General features: G+C 36.9%; 1 protein-coding gene across 4 annotated transcripts in view; it reads right to left on the bottom strand.

Moving 5' to 3' along the window:
* Positions 1-22,541, bottom strand: part of LOC113054721 (cAMP-specific 3',5'-cyclic phosphodiesterase 4D-like) — a 169,097-nt gene that overhangs the window by 109,913 nt on the left and 36,643 nt on the right. For 2 of the 4 annotated variants that reach the window (XM_026220467.1, XM_026220469.1), the window contains exon 3: positions 21,969-22,201. In XM_026220467.1, the coding sequence (XP_026076252.1) occupies positions 21,969-22,201 (233 nt within the window). Of the gene's footprint in view, positions 1-17,489; positions 17,722-21,968; positions 22,202-22,541 lie in introns of those variants that run through there. The other 2 variants (XM_026220471.1, XM_026220475.1) reach the window with 2 other exon arrangements.

Here is a 22,541-nt window from a genome sequence, read left to right as displayed (position 1 = left end):
TTCTAATTTCCTGAAAACGTCCCAACGTGTCATCGGACAGGTTTTCCCAGATCACGTCACATATTTGTTTATGTTTTAGTTACCTAAAATAACCCTGCTATATATACTATAACTATATAAACTATTATTAAATTTAGTCAGTTTATTTCTGAATGGCACACAACCCTCAACACAATCTCATGGCAGTTTGTTACTATTTTACATTTTTTAATGGCTAATTTGAATGAACAGATACATTCTCATTCAATCACATCAAACTAATTCATAAGAAATCACCACTTTGTAGAATAGTTGAGTTTTCCCATAAGATTGGGTTGGAGATCCTTCAGAGGGAATGATTGTGTCAAATGTACTATATACTGTACTTTGGCAAACCTTCATATCTAAATCTCTGTGAATGCAGCATTGGTATTCTGGGATACTGTCCCCTACAGGGGCAGTGGGGTGTGCAAGCCCTGGAGCATTTGACCTCAAAAGGAGTTCAAGAGACGTACAGATGGCTGAAGAGGAGAGGACACTTAGTGCCGTTGTCATTTAGCCTGCGTTTTTGTCCTTCCTCAGCTCCCCTGCCTGTGTGATAAAGGCTTTGCATCACATAAACAGATCACCTTTGCTGCACCAAATTTCATTTCTCTGCATTTCTTTCTCTTTCATGGCCCACAAATGCAGTGCATGAGATTTGAGTCTGTAATAAGATATAAAGCGCTCGCCTGTAACACAAAACAAAACTTCTCTGTAATTTCATTCTGTCCTGATGCATGCCTCTGCTTCATTTAGTGCAAACTTTAGCATCTCATTAACCAACGGGCAGCAGAATGTAACCATCCATCTTAATCTTCAAGGTCTATACAGAGTTTATTTTCTAGATTGGTGCATTTCAATCACCATAACACAGCGCTCATTTATCTGTGCTGTGAATGTTGGGAATTCTCCCGCTAGGACGTTATGTTTGGAATGGCATATTTCTGTTGCTGCATACTGTATGCTCAGCAATAGTATGCTAGTATATTCAGTATACTGTACATTTTCAAATTGCACAGAATAATCAAATTACCTACTACATTTTCTAAAATGACAAGTACACAACAGAGCATACAAATTAACCAGATTAAACGACTGCTACAATGTTTAACATTTCATTATTGACATCTTATTCAATCATATATATATATATATATATATATATATATATATATATATATATATATATATATATATATATATATATATATATATTGATAGTGCATGGCGCTTGTAACTCAAAGGTCATGGGTTAAAAAAAAAAATTATTAATTAATTAATTATTTCATTAAAGCATCTGCCAAATGCGATAAATGAAATAAAAAAACTAAGCTGTAAATTACCAAATACTGTGAATATTCAATCAATAGCTACGCTAAGCTAGTATGCTATTCTGAACACGGGCAGAGAATTACTGTGCTTCAGCCATGACTCACATTGAGAATGCTTTAAAGATGTTATTTAAGCCAATTTAAGAGTCAATCTGCTGAGACGTGAATATGCATGAAAGTCATAATGCGTTACAGAGGACATTGCATTTCACCTGTGCAAATACGCACGGTTTCACAGCTCTCAATGCCATAAGTGCTTTTCCATTCAAATGCAAAAAAACGATGAATATGAAAATGCTGGAAAGAGCATGAAGATGAGGATAAAAACACAGCTTTGTCAAATTAGAGCCATAATTTATCAAATGTTGTGACCTTAGAAGACATTTAACAGATGCCTATGTGAAATCCAAAGGTCACAGAGTCACCACTGAGAACGACTACACAGTTCTTAATTTTATTCTGAAATTAACTTCAACCCTGTTGCACCTTAAAACAAAGCAGACAGCACATTACAGCTCTGAACCAAGACTAACGGTGTATGAATATAGGCAACGCGCTAACATGTGATGGGTTTTAACAAAATTCAAATTCAAATGCCTTAAAAATATCAAATAATAAATCAAACTCTCAAAACAGCTGCTCAAATTAAAAATCAAATTATCAAATAATAAATCAAACTCTCAAAATGGCTTCTCAAATGAGAAATCAAATACTCAAAAACTATTTCACTTCCTCATTTGCCATAGCATGAACTGTATCAAAAATATATAGTTTAGTCATCTTGATCGCGCAAGCTGATGGGTTGTTAACGTAACCGATGATATTCAGAGAGTTAAACCACTTGGCACAACTTTTCATAGTTTCTCTGAAATCCTCCACCTTTCTTTATTAACTTAAACTAGATAAACCTTTAACCTTTATTAACTTAAACTAGATATTATTATTAAGTCAGTTTAATTGTAATGGTAATAACATGTTAAATTGAACTGAATACATTTAGCAACATAATAATAATAATAATAATATATTTAGTATAATTAGTATAATAAAATTAATTTAATTTAGTATATTATTTATTAATATCTAGATTAACTTAATAATCATCATACACATTTATAATAATTTATTATTATTTACTTTTTAATTTATTTATATTTTTGATTTTTCTATATTTATTTATTGATTTATTATTACAATAAATAATAAGTATTATAAATCGCCATGAGGCCTGATAACATCTACAGCTGACAAGAGCAAGGATCTGAAGCACTAGTAGCTTCAGCAGTACAGCAGTCTGTAGGCCAAACTTAACGTACTCCTATTAGCCAGTAGCAGAATTGATGGCGCATCCAACACTGAGCAGAAGTCACATGCAGAGAGCGGAGGTTAATTCCTCATTGAGATGCGAGGGCTTTACAGTGAATGATCACCTAATCCCCACGTTTGTTTTGGTTCTACCTGTGCTTCTCCTTCCAAAAAATCAAACACTTCAGCTGGAATGAAAGATTAAAGTGCCTGGTATACGAGCTGAAACAAAGAACATAAATATTCATGAGTTCCAGGTAGGGAAAAAATGAGAAAACGAACAAGGCTTGATGTCTATGGTGAGAATCGTGGGGACTTTTTCATGTTCTATTTCTAAAATTGTTTTTGAGGAATCTCCCCCTAATAAATTATATATGTTACAAAGTACATAATAGATAATAATTAACTGGCTCTTACGAACAGGATCTTCTCACTGAATCAAAACAAACCATGATAACTCAGTAAAAAAACATTTTTATAATTTAAACAACTCTTTTGAACCGGTTCTTTTAAAGAATCATTCAAAAGTTACAAACATTCTATAAATGTTCCTAAGTTTAGAATTTAATAATAATTGTTATACATGTTTGTAAGTTTATTTCAGTTGGCATGAGAATACTTTTTGGTTGTGAAAGCAAAATACACACTTTAACTGAAATATACCCAAACGAATAAGAATCAAATCCAATCGGCACTGGTGAATTACTGAATCATAAAATCTGTATCAATATAACTTGAGGCATTACCCGATACTCACGTATTCAAGACTCATTTGAATGATTCATTAAAATGAACTAAGAGTCATTTGTTTGTGAATGGTGTGTTTTTTGTTGTCTATGCATCATTTCCATTATATCATTTCATGGCACCCAGTCTCTCTTACCAAATTCAATTCAGACTGCAAAATCACAACATGCTTTCACACCGTGATGCAGATATCTGAAGAATGAAGAAATGCTCATGGTTTTCTGTATTTGGCCTCTGTTTGTCATTTTTAACTCATTTGAAAAAGTGAAGTCCATAAACAGAGGGAACCCAATTCCTTTGATGAGTTTTGTGAAAACCATGGCAACTATCTACTAATAAAAAGGTTATGACCTTTTGAATATTGTATATTAAAAGTAAGGCTTCAGCTGATTCAGTAAACAAGCTAATATGGTGCAGATGAGAAAGAATACTATAACTTCTGCTGACTGCCTTCAATTTCAATCCACGCTCATCCGAGAAGCCAATTAAGTGGCTCTCTATTACCTAGCTTCATGAAAACCTCCTTTTCGGCAGTGTTTAGAGCTCAGCTAGGACAGCAAAGTGCTATGGAGAATCCCCAGAGAGAGCTGGACTCGCTCCATAAGCAGGTTCATATTTCCCTGCTCTAATCAATTCAACACAACGTATTTGTCAATTAGCAGCACCGGGTAGCCAACCATCTGTCATCACCTTCAGAAACCAGAGAGGAGATTCCACTCAGGAGAAAGGTGTTGCTAGGCAGGTGTACGTCTGTGTGGGATGAGTCCAGCACTCTTTGATTTTTACACCATTACATAAAGATGCGCTTTTATTAACATTCCTTTTTCGTAACTACTACTTTGCAAGTAATAGGGTCGCTCACTCAGGAAAATGTCTGCACTCAGGAAACTTAATGCAGGTCCCTGTGGTGCTTCATTCGAGTATTAGCGTTTCTGCTATAAATCGAAATAGACTCAAATGTGATCATTATTGACCAAGAGGAAGACGATAAATCTATAACATCAGTCAACATAAAATGATGTCCACAACCCATTTTACTTACTGTATTTTTCGGACTATAACTCGCACCTGAGTATAAGTTGCATCTGTCCAAAAATACGTCATGATGAGGAAAAAAACATATATAAGTCGCACTTGACTATAAGTCGCATTTATTTAGAACCGACTTATAGTCAGGTGTGATTTATTTATCAAAATTAATTTGACATGAACCAAGAGAAATGAACCAAGAGAAAACATAACCGTCTACAGCTGCGAGAGGGCGCTCTATGTTCTCAGGGGTAGACTACAGGAGCAGTGAGCAGCATAGAGCGCCCTCTGGTGGCTGGAAACGGTAATGTTTTCTCTTGGTTCATGTCAAATTAATTTTGATAAATAAGTCGCACCTGACTATAAGTCGCAGGACCAGTCAAACTATGAAAAAAACTTATAGTCCGGAAAATACGGTAAATTGGCATAACTTTTTTTCCTTTGGAAAGAAGTTCACATATTATCCCTGCACAATAAATCCAGCAATGTGAAATAAAGCATTCCCACATTCCAAATCATGACTTTATCTTATAAAGAAAAAGTATTTTTGATTATTTCAATTTCAAAGACTTTGGACAATAAATACATACAGTATATAAATAAACAAATAAAACAAATCTTACTAGAGAAATTTTCCATAAAATGTTCATGATTTTTCTATGACCGTAATAAAATAAAATAAAATAAATCATGCTGATCACACTATTTCACACTTTGAAAGGGTGGATTCTGATTTCATGTTGACGAGATCCGATGTGTCGATAACCTCGCGCTGTTGGCATATGTTTGACCTTTCAGACATATTTGCATTACACTGGCTTGTTCACCAGTAGTGGTATGTGAGATATTTAACGTTTACCTGCGAATTCAATATGCTTAACGTTACCTACAGTTAACAGGACGCTTCAGTGTTTAACTAGTCACCTATCTGACTGATCAGGCTAGTGCTTCTTCCTTAAGAAAGTTTATCATTTATCATATGTTTTAAACCTAAAAGTGTAACGAAACAGATTTCAGTGTGGTACTCTCACACAGTCATAGACTATTTCTGTGCACGCACGCATGCACACAAAAAGATCCCACGGTATATGCGAAAGACACATTGTTTTGGTATTTGTGAATCTTAACTATATTTATCATTTGCTTCACATACCTGGCACAGGCAGTATATTCACAAACTTGTGCCTTACATGCTTAGAGCAGAACCATGCATTGTTCATTGATATTTCTACATGGCTCCCTGCAATACAACTCTGATCACACCTTCTAGTGGTCTGTGATTGATGCAAACACTTCAACTGCTTCAACTGATAACGGAGCGCTCAAGCAGAAACTGTGAGTCATTTTGAGATCATTGAAATGTCAAATTAATATTTTGCGTTAAATTATTTAATTATCAGGCAAGTGACCAAGTGATTATGCAGTGTGGTCTATATCAGGGGTTCCCAAACTTTTTAGCCCGCGACCCCATGATAAATGCGCTGCTGCCCCGCGACCCCCCCCCCCCCCCAAAAAAAAACACCTCTCGTCACGTGAAATGTAGTACAGCAAATCGATTTTATGCCCAGTCTCAAAGCACACGAAGTTATATTTTATTGTTCTGCGTGCAAAATCAGTGTTACAATTCTGTATGAGCTGCTCGATATCCACCTGTTCTCTCTCGGAAAGTAACTGTGCAGCTATGTTGGGTTGAACTCGTTCATTATTCTGCCATCAGGAACCAGTCGAGTAAGTCTGAGCTGCTCACACGCGTGCTCACACCCGTGCGCGCGCGCACACACACGCGCACACACGCACACACACACTCCTGCTAATCCGCTAGATGTGTCACTTTATGCTTTCCATGGTGACGCGTCATTGCTTATCACGTGACATACCGCAGCAACAACAGAGCTGAATGAATGATCTGCTTTTGTCATTTTTCCTTTTTTATTCAAAATATTAACATATTTGTTAGATATGGCATGAAATAGCTGATATTCCGATTGTCAAATATATGCAAGTGGAAGTGTTTTGTTGTTTAAACACCTTTATAACGATCGCGTTAGTTGAGCTGTATGCGCGATGGGCGCCGCCATCTTAGTTTGTGCCACAGACGCAGTTCAGAGAATCAGATCTGTTGGATTTACAACACGTGAATTCATCCACTTCTCCCGAAATACATAAAAGTAAGTGGCTGGTGAACTGGGAGAATAATGGAGTAAACTTTAAAGTTACTTACACAATGTGTATCTGATATGAATAAAATGTGTCTAATTATAATGAAAAAGATTATTATTGCCTCTTCCTTTGACATCAGTGTGTATTTTACAAACTCTAAATGTATTGTTTTTTCTAGTACTTATATGTCTGAAACCTAAAATAAACATTATGTGGTTGAAAACACTGAAAAGTTGTGATGACAGCTCTGAGCGCACTTGTCTCTGGCTCAGCGCCAGCCAACTCGCGAGAGCACATTTGAATTTCACGTCATGCACTGACCGGTGTGGTCGTACACTCCAGGGACTAGCCTAGACTGATCACACCGGTGTGATCGTACGTGCGATGCGAAAGAGTTAAATTTCTTGAAACAAAAATATATAAAGCCTATATCGAAATCATCTCGCGACCCCTGCACCGGGGTCCCGCGACCCCTACTTTGGGAACCACTGGTCTATATCACCCTGCAGAGGTTTCTTTTGCAAAAGAATCTGCTTGACTTTACACTCTCTTTAATCTCCCAGCCTTGCTGCGTTACACAGTTTGGGAACGACTACTTTATTCTTTAAAACAGATACATTAATCATGTTTATTTTTGTGCAATTGCTAGCCTGCCAGTGGAGTTCACGACAAAACATTTTGCAGTGTTTACATGTTGTTTATTACTGCATAAAATTCATTAAAATAGAAGTTTAATTACATGAAGTGCAAGTTGAAAACTGCTTTAGGCTGGACAGTATTTATTTATCGTGAGTTGTTCAAATCGCAATAATCTAATATAGTTTTAATAATGAAAAGATGGAATGGTAATACTAACCATGGCGAATTTTATCATGATTTATCGTCAAACTGGTAATCCTTACATCCCTAGTCTGATTAATGCCAATCTTTAGTTTTTAAGAAAAATTAAGACTTGTCCATTATCTGTAAGACCAGATTGCAGAGGTTCCCAGAAAAAGCCTTACTGGAGTGCCATTATTATGCTAACAAATTGCACTGTCAATCTGTCTATAGAAATGCCCTGATGTCGCTACGCTCAGAACGTATAAGGGCTCATTTGTAAGATAAACAAGAAGCAATTACTGCACTTTATTTTAATGACTTCTGGTACCCTCCGATCCTCGCCACTGAATGTTTTTGTCGTATGACTGATGGTACACAAACCCAAAGACTAATTTCTGCCCAGGACCATTAGAAAAGCCTTTCTTTATCAATATTCTAAAGGGATTCATTTTAGAAATGATGAATTCTTAACAAATGATGTCTGGATGTGCTCATTATAGAAGTGTACTGGATGCATCATAAAAGAACAATTACATATATCCTACGTCACATAATTATATTATTTTTACATTGAGTGTATACTTAATGGAACGAATTACCAATTAACACTATAAGTAATTTTACTCATCTTTATATCGAGGGTACACCAGGCAGGGCAATGTGAAATTAGGCTTCAGTTACAGTATTCAATGAAGGTCAGAATAAATGAGGAGAAGTCTAGAATTTTTTTTTTTTTACACATATATCCAGACGAGATTTGATTTCTTAATGGACTCCGAAGTTACTGGTACAATTTAGCTCCATCATTTTGGGGGGAAAAACACTGGATTAAAGTATATCAGTGAAGCATGAATTTTCACAACCCCCTCAGGTCCCTCAGTAGCTCTAAATGTGGCTCATCGCTGTCTTTCACCAAACTTCTAACAAAGAGTCTGAAACCTGACGGCAGCACTCAACTTGACATTTGCTCAACATTTACATTTTTCCTCCCAAAAGAAATGACTCCTGTTCCTTCTAGACATTCACACTCACACTAATCGTGTTTGTTCAGTTTAACATTAACGGGATTAATTAGACAGTTGCAGATGTTTAGGAATGTCCCATCGAGCCCTACCTCTGTCTAATTAGTGATTTAGAGGGGTGTTCACAGTAGGGCTGATTGCATTTGAATTAGAAACCTCGGGGGATTATTCCACGGGTTATTTTAGTAACATTGAGAAACTGTTATAGTTTTTATTAATACACTTTTTAAAAAATAAATAGTTGAGAAAAGTAAAAAATATTTTTTTCCTAGAATTCTTTAAAAATATTCCTAGAGAGCAGTTTGATTTAAATGAAGAGAAGATCGAGGCCCTAGTAATCTGATTTATGTTCTAGCATGATTTTCTCGAAAATAGTTTTGAAACAACGTGGATTATGAAATGAATTTCTGAAAACGTGACTTAAAGATTGTGTCTCATCATCGTTTCATTTTTTAGGTTTTCTTTTTTTAAATGTCTATATAGTTTTTATTTCAGTTACAATATTTTTAGTGCGTCAAGTTAAACTCAGGGTATGTTTACACAACAACAATTTTACAAAAAAAAATAAAAAAAAAGCTTTTCCCTTGTGTTTTTAAATTTTTCTGTGTACAGAAGACCATGTTCACACAGATCCACAAAAATTGACTAAAATTCTATATTATGCCTGCGCTTGTAGCTGGAATTGTCAGTTTGTAAAGAAACACTATGCATCTACTCACATAGGCATTCCTGTAGACAAAATAATGGTGTAATTTTCTAAAACTTGCACTTTGAAACCTATTTTGAAATGTTTGTATTCTAAGTTAGACTCTTGGCCGGTTCTCTGTAAAAGCCAGTGGAAAACTGACATTTATGGCTGCAAGAGCAGGGACTGCTGATGTTGTGCTGGAGCTGATATGTGGCCGGTCCAGCGCTAAAGCTTGTGATTCCACCCTGAGCTCTTGGGAAATGTATTTTACCAAGCTGTCAACTCAGATTGAGTGCTCTGCATTCGTGGCACCTCTCAGCTCATCAAAGATTAAAGCAGCAGGCTGTTTAGTTGCATATTGGCAAGGACATATTGAAGCAGAACATGAACGTGTATTTATTTAGCTGAGATGCTTTGATGAGTGAGCGCAGTGACACAACTAGTAAAGCTTTGCTTACCAAACTGATGAAAATTAATGGCAAAGAAGTGTCTTTTTTGTTTTTAAATATTAGTCTACAGTATTTTTACCTTGACCTGCACATATCCTCACTGTCCTTGTGTATATTACGTGAAATTTAATATAATTTCTAAATGGTAGATAAAAGTTGCACAAATGAGGCTAGATAATTTTTTGGTGGCTATACTTTTGAAATGGTGTGTATTTTCTAGTCTTGCTTGACGCATGAAATCAAATGCTGCCAATTAAAGTTTAATTTGCAGTGAACCCAGAATATTCCTTTAAATGAACTGTAAATACTCATATTCACAATCATGTCTGCTGAATGTTTATTGCTCTGCTGAAAGATTGTAATATTGTCTAATACTGCGTCTTTCATTTTTATGGTCATTAAATGTGAAAAATGACCTCAGTGCGATTATTTTTCTCACTGCTGGCAGTATTCAGACGGTTGCCTTGCAGCTCTAAATGTTACCTTTTAAATGTCTTTTTATGTTTTATCCCTTGAAGTCTACATGTTTGGCATTCCTCTAGGATTACAATATTTTGTCAGTTTATAGCGATATCAAAATTCTTTTATGTGTTCGTCTGATGCTTCTCCTTTTCCGTCTGTGTTCAGCTCCCACTGTATGTCACCTGAAATCACTTAATGCGAGACGTTTCCTTGCAGTTTGTGCTCTGATTCTGTCACATAAGCTCAAAGCAGATACCCATCAGTGTGTTTGTGCGTGTATTTTTCTTTTTCTTTTCTCAACTTGTTTTGTTACATATTTTAAAAGCAAAAAAGGCCGCATTTTGGGTCACATCCATGGTTTTGTTGTCCTTACGGGAACTGCAGTCATAATTGAATCTCTCATCATTATCTTTTTAATGGCTTGGCTGCTCTCTGGAAGTGCTTTTGCTCTTCTTCAGAGAAGAGCACATGTTGACTTCCCTTGGTTTAATCAAATCAGAATGACACTGGAGATGACATTAGACTCACTCCAATTAGTTCAGAAACAGGAAGGACTGTAGCCGAATAACCAACAGGTGTGGGTTTGCTGAATTATGGAAATTGTTGGCAGAATGTTCAGCCCATAGAAAATAATAATCTGATCTGTTAAATCACAATTCTTTCTCCTAGAGAGCAGTTTGATTTGAATGAAGAGCCAATCGAGATTCTAGTAATCTGATTTATGTTCTGGCATAATTTTCTCTAACTGTTTTGAAACAACGTGGATTATGAAATTAAAATCTTGACATAAAAATTGTCTCATCATCATATTACAGCATGTTTGTAATGTTTGCAATCTTTTCAGTTTGAGGCAGAGATTGCAACATGAACTCAACTGAACTGAACTCTACATTTAAACATAACAAAACACATATTAGTTATATCTTAATCACATTTAAGATGAATGTTCAGAAGAAGACTAAGAAGAAGCAAGTTATTGTACTCACAAAGATATTGAAAACATTAATATTGTCTATACAAATCTTGCCAATTTTTCACGATTTCACAATTGATGACAACTCCGTGCCAGAAAATCTTTGGCAGATTTATCCCATGTTAAAAAAAAAAAAAAAACTACATCCCAAAATGTATAATTTTGTATCTGATGTTCCTTTCTAGGGTGTTGATTTTTTTTTCTGAATCTTAGGAGTTTGCAGTGTACAAAGGTAAAGTCGCCTGTATGCATAAATATGTTTTCTGTATGATTGACATAACACGCAGGTCTTTAAATGCACAGTGATGGACAGCAGAAACCTGATGTTGTGAAATCCATTACAGCAGCGAGGGCTGTTTCAGCCGTGTGACATGAGCGAGCACTCACTCACTCACTCACTCTCTTCTGGGTCGGCTCTCAGAACCCATTATCTCTGTACTGACCCACCTCAAAAATACACCAAAGACAGATGTACATGCTCATTCACTTCACATTCACCGTATTATTGTTCCTCAGGCCATGTAGCAATCAGTGTTAATGAAAAAGGGAGTCGGATCTAATGAAAGACGGACACCATCTGAGAAATCAAGATGACCTGACGAAGCTTAGCAAGAGGGTAAGAAATGAACACAGCCAATAGCCAAATGAGGGTAAAAATTACGAGTAGCTAAAAAAAAAGAAAGAATTTAACTGCAGATTAACTAATAAACTTATAACGGCGTTAGCTCACTAAAGCCTTGTTTGAAAGTTCTGAAAAACCATTTAAAAAGCATTGAAGTTTGATGGTTTATAGTCCTATGTAGGCATTAGAACACTTTAATTGGAAATGAAGCAGTCAGTCAAGTTTGCATTATTTAGGAAAATATCATTTAACCATTTTAAAGAAAAAAGGGATGTTTTGTTAAAGCTTTTGGAGAAAGGGAGCCGCCATCTAGCAGTACCACTACGTGTGACATCAGAGGGTTGGTTCGCTCCAATGGCCAGTTAAAAAAGTGGTGAACCTGCTGGTTTGGGGTAAAGTGCGTTTTGTAAAAAAATACTTGTTTACGTGGATACTCCTCAAGACTGTCATTCTGACGTGCTCTGTGTTCATTTGCTGATGAAGGCGCGAAAGAAATCTAAATTTGGTAGCCCTTACTCATGTGCTGTCTGAGCTTATTGTGGCTTTGTGTGTGTGTGTGTGTGTGTGTGTGTGTGTGTGGGCATGTTTTTGTGACATATCAGGACACAACTCTGTATAATGACATGGGTATGACACAGGTATTACAAGGAGAGGGTGATTTATGAGGACATAACCCATGTCCCCATTTTTCAAAACGCTTATAAATCATACAGTTTTTTTGAGAAAGTAAAAATGCACTAAGTTTCCTGTGAGGGTTAGGTGTAGGGGTAGGGTTGGTGAATGGCGATAGAATATACAGTTTCTACATTATAAAAACCATTACGCCTATGGGATGTCCCCACTTTTCACAAAAACAAACGTGTGTGTGTGTGTGTGTGTGTGTGTGTGCGTGTGTGTGTGTGTGTGCATGCGTGCGGCGGCGCGAACAAGAAATGATCTATCACAACACGTAAGTAACGCATTTAAATCTCTTTCAGAAAAGGTCTATCACAGAGTGTAAGTAACACATTGAAATATTCTGTGCTGTCTCACGCTTGGATGGCTTAAAACACTTTAATATTTAAATAACACGACTTGAACGTGAGAATGATAAACTTTACTGAGGAAGCAGCACTGGTCCAATTGTTCAAATAGGTGATTAGTTAAACACTACGTCCTGTTAACAGCAGAAAAACTAATTGTATTCACAAGTGAACATAAAATATGATACAGACAACTGGTGAACCAGTCAATGGAATACATATGTCTTAACGGTCTGACATAACAATAAAATGTGACAGGAATAATATTGTATGAAGCGTTGTTTATTCATTACCTGAAAATACTTTTTGGTTTTATTTTTTCAGTTTATTTATGTTTTACAGACTCAAGACTCAAACTCATCTCCTGAGCCACTGCACAAAGGAACAAAAAAGCACAAAGGAACAAAATGTAACCAACACAAATTTGGTACCACATGACAAGACATTTTTTGATACTCAATAGTATTAAGGCAATTCGGTCGGTGCCTTAAAGGTAGCAAGCTCAAAACTAGGCTTGGGTATCGAGTATCGAGTATTGATTGGAACCGGGACTAGCTTTGCGATTTTCCCGATCGTTGAAAAGTTTAAATTTTGATTCCTAGTTTCGATTCCTAGTCCACCGACCGGAAGTAGAAGAAACGGCTGAAGACCAACAAAGAAGCGTACACCGGAAGTGTTGGCATAATCGAGTGAACATGCAGTCTGTCGTCTGTCGTCTCTCTAAAAAAAAAAAAGTAAAAAAAATCATAATAATTAAAAAGTTTATAGAATAAAAATTGATGAAAAAGGTCAGACTATTTCCTTCAGAAAGACCGTTGGTCATTTAAAATATCCTAAACGGTTTTTGACTCTGCCTCCTGAAAGAATTGGAATCGAGAATCGTTACGAAACGGAATCGAAACAAGGAATCGAAATCAGAATCGGAATCATTCAAATTCAAACGATACTCAACCCTACCCAAACCCCAGCCCCAAGGCCCAGTCAGGCAAAAAAAAAAAAAAAGCTTGATAAACTGTGAAACCGCCAGAATCGTAAAAAATTTACAGATTTTTGGTCAAACCACCCAGCACTGCCTAACACACTCGATTGTTGCAAATAACAGACATCAAACAACATGTTTTCTGTGCATTAGAAAGTGAAACATGTATTAGATGCCATCGAGCTCCAGTACACGAGACATACAGATGGTGTTACCCAAAATCATACATCTTATGAGAGCCGTCTTCAGCCACAACCTCTTTCCGCAAAAGACAATAACGTGACAAAATAATTACCAATACAAGTATGACCAACACAAAAACCACCCACTACATGCCAAAACAAGAGCACTCAATTATTTAAAATACTTCCAGCATCCATCTTCTTTTTGTGGTTTGAGACAAGCATTCAACGCTGTAGTGATTTCCCAAAGGTCTGGAAGTCTAGCTACATTCAGAGGAATACAAAGCAGGTCTCCGAGGATTGTTCGTAAAGCATATTCGCTCGCTTAAGAACACCACCCTTACTAAAGGCATATACCCCGAACAAGTTTTATTCAAACATGTTGCTGCTGATACAGTCAGTGGCGCTTTCAATTAGCACTTCAGAAAGTAGTAGCACTACTTGAGCAGTGTGAAGAGACTAGAAACTCCCACTTTCACAAAAGCACCTTAACTCTAGGATAACAAACATAAAAAATAAAAAAAGAAAGGTTTATTCTTCCTCTCATCTCCAGCTGGTGTCTGCATTACAAAGCGACACTGGCCATGAAGACAGAGGACAAAGCTACAGAGCTGGCCTGTATATTTTGCAGTTGTTGTTTCTAATTAGCTGTCTGTGAAGAGAGTAGAGAGGACAGCACTCCCTAAAGCAACTTCACATGACTTGAAGGATCTCTGTGAAGGAGCACCATTCAAGTGCCCAAGATGTCTCAAGATGATTAGCCTAAAATGATGAAGTCTGTAATAATAATAATATCTGATCCTTCCCATCATGCACAGCGAGTCTGCTCTCAAATTCTAAGTGTGGCCCTGGGATGAAGATCTTCAATGATTTATTATGCTGTCAAAATCCATCAGTCGTCTCCAGCTCAACATATTACTGAAACTCTAGAGGAAATTATTCGGTGTGGTGCGAGCCAACATCATACTGCAAAATTACAGAGGAGCAGTCGTGTAGATAATGCTCAGGAGGTAAAAAGAGTTGTTTTTTTCAGTATAGGTACAGTGTTATGGAGAGCAAAGCCATTGTTACCTGTCATATCAAGATGCAGCCATTACCTTTTCCCTGTTTACAGCTTTTTGTACATCAGTTTCCCACTCTACAGAGAACTAACTGTACGTCATCTTCAGGATCTGACCCAGTTTAGCTCAGTGAAGTAACACTTGTTAACTTTCCCTTTATACAATTCAAAGAGTGTGCATAAATCCAAAGAGAAGCTCAGTTAAAACCATGTGGGGATGTGAAGCTGGTTATTCGGTTACAGTGACCAGGTTATTGCAGCACGAGAATTTCCCTTGAGAGTCATCCTGTGCTCTGGTCAATAAATTGACACACAGGCCTACGGGCTTAATATCTTGCGTGCCACCTTCCATCACGAGGGTTATGCATTTAAAATTCGCTCAAGAAAACCATAGAGCGTAAGACAATTAAATGCTGCGAAATTGAGAACTTCTGCTAGAACTTAACAATAAGAATGCTCTGCAAGCCCAAGGCCAGTGTAAGAGTGTTTTGTATTGTATCTTGTAATAGACCCTTTTCACAAGACTGTGATGACGCGTTTCAACGCTCATCAGCATCATAAATCCTGTACATATATAACACTGTACTTTGTATTATATCGCCTTTGCATCAAATTACAAAAAAAATGCAATATAAATAAAAATGCATTGCCAAAGATAAAAATTGACTGAGATGGCATTTTGTGCCAAAAGTGAGGCAAGTGAAAACATTTACAGGGCAATTAAAATCATGAACTACAGAAGAAGAAAAAAACCTGTCAAATATGACTTTTGGAAAGTGCACCAACTGAACATAAAATGACAGTAATGAATGATGCCAGCTTCTTACAAAATGTCAACAATTTCAAACACTCCTTGATGGAATTTCTCACCAGCGACTTTCCAGTAGACGGAAATGTGCATCATTCAGAGTTAGGGTAGAAACACAGCCATATCTTTGCTGCAAATGAGACAACCATTCATGCGGATGACTAGGCCTATAGAGTACAGACTGTGTAACTGGAGGTGCCCTTGACCCTGATGAGTCACGTGATGTTGTCACACAATGCTCATAAATCTGATAAGGTTTCATTTCATAGCTAGAAGTTAAGGTAAGTGGCTGGGTATAACGGTCAAAGGGTTGTGCACCCTAATGAAGATGACAACTCGAGGTTATGAATCTGACAATCTCCCTAAACACAACAATCAACCCTAGAACAAGCCAATGAAAAATGAGTTCCACTCTCTAATTACCCTCCATTTAACATGTCATAAATTTGACCAAACTGTACAAAATCCAAACCAATAGGTGACAGACCCGGCTGTCAACTCCTTGGGAGTTGTGTCTTGTTCTACCGTCTAAATAATTGCCTATCCATCCATCCATCTATCCCTCTGGATTAGCCCAGCAATGAGCTCTATGGGCTGCACTCAGGGTATGAAACTCACTCTGTCATTATTCCTTATGAGCAATATACTGGGAGATGAGGGCAGCCTGCCCCGAAGAACCCATAGGACAAGTGTTCTCTGAATTTAAGATTAAAAATCAACATCTGCATGACTCCCTACTGAGTCCATCAATATATGATGAAACAAACTCCAGAGAAAAAAGAACAAAAAAACATCTTGAGTCGGAAATACTGTGTAATCAGTGACAGAAAAATCAAGACGATTGTACCAATGGCAACTGAGTAGGCAATAAACACTTTCCATGCATTTTTCTTCATCCATGTATGGGAATGAGAGGACGTGGTTAGAGGTTATGTGAGAAAGACACTTTGGCACATTAATTATGTCTGTAAGTGGAGAGGTTTGTCCTCTTGAGCACAATTCAAGGTGGAACAACATCTATGATTTATGATCAGCAAAGCAGAACAGTGCAACAAAATGCAACTCTGAGACTGTCAATGACTGCTGGCATCACTGTAATATAAACGTGTCTATTGATTGGTGCAGTCTAATGAATTTAGAAACCATTCAGACAGCCAAATAACTTTTAATATTATGTCAAAATTAGAATAAGTCATATAGAATAATAATTCAATCATATATTCAAAATGTATAAATAAAAAACATACCAGTCAAACTCAAACAGCCACATGATAACTGCTTAAACACCCATAAGCTTCATAAACGCACTTGCCACCAGCGTTAGATAATAAAATAAATAAATAAATAAAATCGTCGCCAGACACTCTAAAAGAAATACAGAAACTTTAAATTATGATTACAATATATATATATATATATATATATATATATATATATATATATATATATATATATATATATATATATATAAAACGTTATATATATACACATTTATGCATTTATATACTAGCAGTCGTTTTTTTTTTTATTAGAGATTTAATCTGTACTCTAATTATATACTAATAATGAAATAATTATATGCATAAAACAATGCCATGCACGAGGAGTCTTGTGCATAACAAAGAAACTACACGCGCTTTAAGTCACTATTACTTTTAATGAACTCCACCGACTTTCAAGTTCATTCTTAACCAAAACAGACCAATTTTTCTCCGGAGATGAACTGATCTACACAAAGAAAGTGCACTTCGCAAAAGCCACTTCACACACCCATCTATCCCTCAAAGACGAAGAGGACAGATCCTACCGTCTAAATCCCTGAAAAGACGACGGCCACGACATCCGCGATTTCTTCAGCCCCGGTCGGTGACCCGTATCCACTGCGTAGGTTCGGTCCATTTTCCCCCGGTGCTTTCAGGTAAGCTATCTATCGATGTGTGTGAGAATATCCCGCTTGTTTCCCCCTCTCGCTCTCGCTCTCGCTCTCTCTCTCTCTCCACTCGATGTGTGCTGAGAGTTTCTGAGCAAGAGACGGTGAGGAGGGCGGCTGCTGCCTCCGCAAATGTTCAGGAGGAGCGCGCGCATCATTGTCACACACTGATGCTGCCGGTCACTTTCCCGCTCAGCAGGAATGACCGTTATTTTAAACTGTCAAACTGACTGGGGAAAAGCGACTCACAAAACACTTTAAATGCTATTAATCAGGTCTGTATTATAGGCCTAAATGGACAAAATATTGATGACTCATCTTAACTTATGCATATAAACGTTTTTGTCCAATAAAATGGTAAAATATAATTATTTTTAATTAGAGGAACAAATGCGAAACCATCTTTAAAATGTTTTTGCTGTAGCTCTAGTATCACTGTTGAAGAATAATTAGATGGTGAAGTGGATTTATTTATTGTAGAGGTAATGAAAGTTATCATGTGCATTGTAATGTTCAGAGTGGATGTCATAAAGATTTTAAAACGAGTGGTTCATTTATAAATTCATACAACTTCACCTTCATACTGTGGAAATACAAACGGAAGACTGAGACATTTGGTTTTTAGACTATACAAATCAACATGTCTCATCTCAACTTTCTATTTCAATAGAAAAATATATTAAAACAGAAAAGAAAACTGCTGTTTCATGGCGCTATTAACCCATGTTTTACGCCAACTTTGTGCGTGGGTGCTTCAAACTAAATTTTCCTTGCAAATTGAAGTTTACTCTAGGCTGACTGATTTTCATAAGTTGGTACGCTCCATGATTGAACTGAGTAGTAGATGTAGGTCTGAAAGAGCAAATCAAAGTGGCTATTGGTTTAACGTTTGTGTGCGGTTTGTGCTCTGTGAGATTGGGAAGACAGAAAATTGAATTTTTTTTTTGCAGGGATGAATCTGCATATGTGAGTCAGACAAGTAACCTTTCAAGGGAATAAAAAAAGCTACATTAAATTTGATGCCACTAAGGTACGGGTTTTGTCAATGATACTGCTAATCCAAACAGATGTTTTGTGGTTTGTGGTAAATAGTGTTGTGCATCAGGTCAAAGATTCATAAACTGACCTTTTTCTTTGAACTCACCAAAAGACACGTCTCTGGAATTTCATGTTTATGGAGTGGGGTAGACCAGTACAAATGTGTCAGGGTGATTGACTAGTCACCTAACCAGGTCAGGAGGCAGCTGAACATGACCCTATAGCATCTACATGGCTGTCTAAGATCGACAGCTTACTCATTCAATTTCTGCACATCCCTTATACTGAACAAAACCATGAATAATGTGTGTCATTGGAGAACATGCAAATGCATAGCAATGGTTTATGTCACATAACACATAGAATAAAACTGAGAAAAATCTTTTTTTTATATACTTTACATTGAGTGTGACGCATGATCTATTTATTACATGTCAAAGCATGCACAAACTTCTAAAAGAATCCCAGATGTATTTACATATCAAGGGCCAGAATATGACTCACCAGACACATAAAAATTGTATTCCGGTCCACAGCTGATGCAGGCTGCTGATATTGCCACTCCAGCACAGCATGGTTTCAGAAAGAGACAAATTCCTATTTTCATATGAACGTATGAACCTTTTCTGACTTTGGATATGCCAAGCTGTATCTGGAACCCCACCAAAAATCTTTTAAGGTCAGCCATAATGGCAGATGTTTAGGATACGTAATGTGATGTTTTTTAGACTTGAAAGCACACAGTTTATCAGTATCAGTGTTGAAGCGGTTTAAACTGTCATAGTGATTTTTATGTTACATTTAAACTGGATGTCTGTGATTCAGAACCTGACAGGAAATTACTTTCTCATTCCCAACAATGTAGAGAGGTCTAACCGTGTTTTCTCTGCGGGGGAACGTAAGAAAAGCTCTTTTTTTTTTTTTTTTATAAATCTGTCCTTGGTTCTAAGCAGCACTTCCATCTTTTCATCTAACCTTGTAAACTATTAGACGTTAATGGAAGGAGATTGTACCCAGTCAATAAGCTTTGATTGAATCCTTTCACACTAAAACACTACATCAGTTAACAACTAGTTTGGTCTAAAAATAAAATGTAGCTCCAAGATGACGCAGCTTTTCAGTGAATAGCCACAGGGAGAAATTGATTGTGAATGGCTGGGTACCACTGATTTCTGTGTTATAGAATAAAGCCATATTTGACACATGCTTGCATTTATGCTGCCAGCTCATGTAGAATGTCAGTTGTTTGTTAATTCTACTCAAAACATGTAGAATCTTTAAAATGCAAGAACATGCTCTACAAACATGAAGTCACCACAGCTGAAATATTCATGATGCTGATGCAACATTGGCTTGATAAAATCTGTACAGTAGTACTGTATGTGATACTTCACAGTCTCCGACTTCTAAAAATGCCTAAGCATCACAGTCTGACGTCCTGGGGCTATTGTTTCTTCCAGTCAGGCTACCAAAATGTACACCAGTCTCTCTTAAATATGGGGTTACCTCGGGCACTTAAAAAGTCTTAATTATAATTTCAAGAGGTCTTACATTTGGGGAGGGAAAGACAAGAATATTTAAACTTCAAAAGGCTATGATTTAATTGAATAAATATGAGCGCTGCACATTTCAAAGTCCAAATGCAGGGCGGTTTTTGACATTTTTTTTTTTTATGTATCTCTGATAATAATACAGCTTCTGAATATTGCTTACAAATTTGAAGGCTTCTTATTGTTTAAAATACAAGCATAAATTATGAAGAGCTTACCTGTACAACCTACAGTACTTAACTATGCCATGACATATGTGAAATGGTGCAACCAAATTAAGTTACAAACTAACAAGTAGCTACTAAGGCCCATAGTGTAAACTTTACATCCCAGTTAGAGTAAGACTATAAAAACACCAATGCAACCTTACCCTGAGTATTGGGAGTAGGCATTTTTGCCTCTAAGCAACCACCCACAAAGTTCTGCGCAGGCAAACAACACTCATGTTGTCTTCAATAAATTTGAAAATCAAGTGTGAAATAGTATCGCCTAACTGTGAGGACAACAAAATGTTAGACAGAAGAACATTCACAGAGAAATGCCATTGTATATTGCTGTGGATACCTTATAAGAAACTGATCTTAAGCCACAAATTCTCTTTCATCCTTCTGCTTGCAGCCCTGGAGAGACACCCTTCAGCTGTGCCTCTTTAAAGAGTCCATCAAAGAAGGAGCAGGCTGCATGGATGATAAGTGATGGAAACACAGCGATAGGGTAACACTGGACAAAATGTCAAAGTGCATTCTAATCTAGGCCTCCCACCAAAGAACTTCTCAGTCTAAACAGGATTTGAGGAGCTAGTAGTGAAGCCAATCTTTGCCCAAGCCTAAGCAGTCGATTTTATCGCCATGCCCACTTCATTCTTACATTTCTATCACTGGCAATGACGAAATGCCACTGCTGAGAAATATCTGAGTGTTTTTACAAAGACTCCCACAATGTTTTCTTCACAAGTGACCTTGTGGGATGAAAAAATAAAATGTGGTACATTAGAGATGATACGATTTACAACCAATTATTTTTATATTATGACAGACAGCCAATATAATTCCTGATTCTAAAAAAGCAATACAGTTAGAATAAAAACACTGCAATCAGAATTTACTTGTTGCAGGAGAAAGAGTTTGGTATTTTTTAGAAATGTGGGATTTTCTTTGAGCGCCAACTTTCCAGTTTGGGGAAATCAATTTAAGTATTATGCTAAAGTAAATCACAATTTGTCATAATTTAGTAGCAATTGAGATTCTTGTCTTAATTTATTTTGCATGCATTTTGTGTAGTGTTGAAGAAAATACATTTTCATAGTCCCCTTTAGAAATTCTATTGAGCATAAGTAACTTTGCAACTACAACTAACTCTCATTTGAGTATTGGTAGACTGTTATGTTAGGTTCATGGTTAGTAGAATAAGTTAAACAGAAAAAATTATGTGGGCACATTGATATTACAGCCCGAAACACCATTTTGCACCTTAATAGTACTACTCTAGTTGTGTTTATGAGATGACAAGTATGTGCAACAAAACTATTTTTGATCCTCCTCTATGGCGGCATGTGCATCCTTTGATCTTAAAACTCATCTTTGCCAGTAAGTGTACAGAGAAAGAAGTATTAAAATATATATTTTAACACATTTCAAGTAGTAATTGCATCATCCAAACTCATCCGCATTCCACTTACAGATTAAAAACAGCATTATATGATCATTGCGGTCACTGATAATGTCCATACAGTATTTTATGCATCCACACAAAAGGCTGTTTTGCTCACCTGCAGGTGTCAGCAGATGTGATGGCGATGAGTGGGGGGTTGTGCAGTGCCAGGGTGGTGGGACGGGCGATCAGCTCAGTCTCTTTGCTGTTCCAGTCATGTTGCTCAGCTTGCCGGAAGACCAATGGGGGAAGTTGCAGGGTCCGACTTGAACGTCTGCGCACTTGGAAGAGCTCCATGCCTGGAGCGACTCCTTCATCTGCTTCTAGGTACTCTGGGGACCTATCACACACCTGGCACAACAACAAAAAAAGTTTTTTATAGTGTTCGGCCTTTCACAGACCTGTGCGGAAAAGATAATGCACTAACTGGGCAGGCTGTGTTGATAGTTTGAGTAGTATTCATATAAATGCAGAGGGGCAGGAAACTACACACAAACACTCGCCAGATCAACCAGTTGTCAGAGTACCAAATCAAGCAGGGTAAATAAAATGAGGAAAGATACATGCAATGCATCAGTCTGCTTCATGTTGTTTTTTCTGAGATATTTTAGTTTCTACTCACTGAAATGTTTCAGAATCTCTCAAAATGAGCTCTATGAAGAGGTTTTATCAAATCTTCACATTTCATCTT

The sequence above is a fragment of the Carassius auratus genome, chromosome 35, assembly GCF_003368295.1.
Source record: "Carassius auratus strain Wakin chromosome 35, ASM336829v1, whole genome shotgun sequence".
In the NCBI taxonomy this organism is placed as follows: Eukaryota; Metazoa; Chordata; class Actinopteri; order Cypriniformes; family Cyprinidae; genus Carassius; species Carassius auratus.
This window is presented reverse-complemented; position numbering and strand designations above follow the sequence as displayed.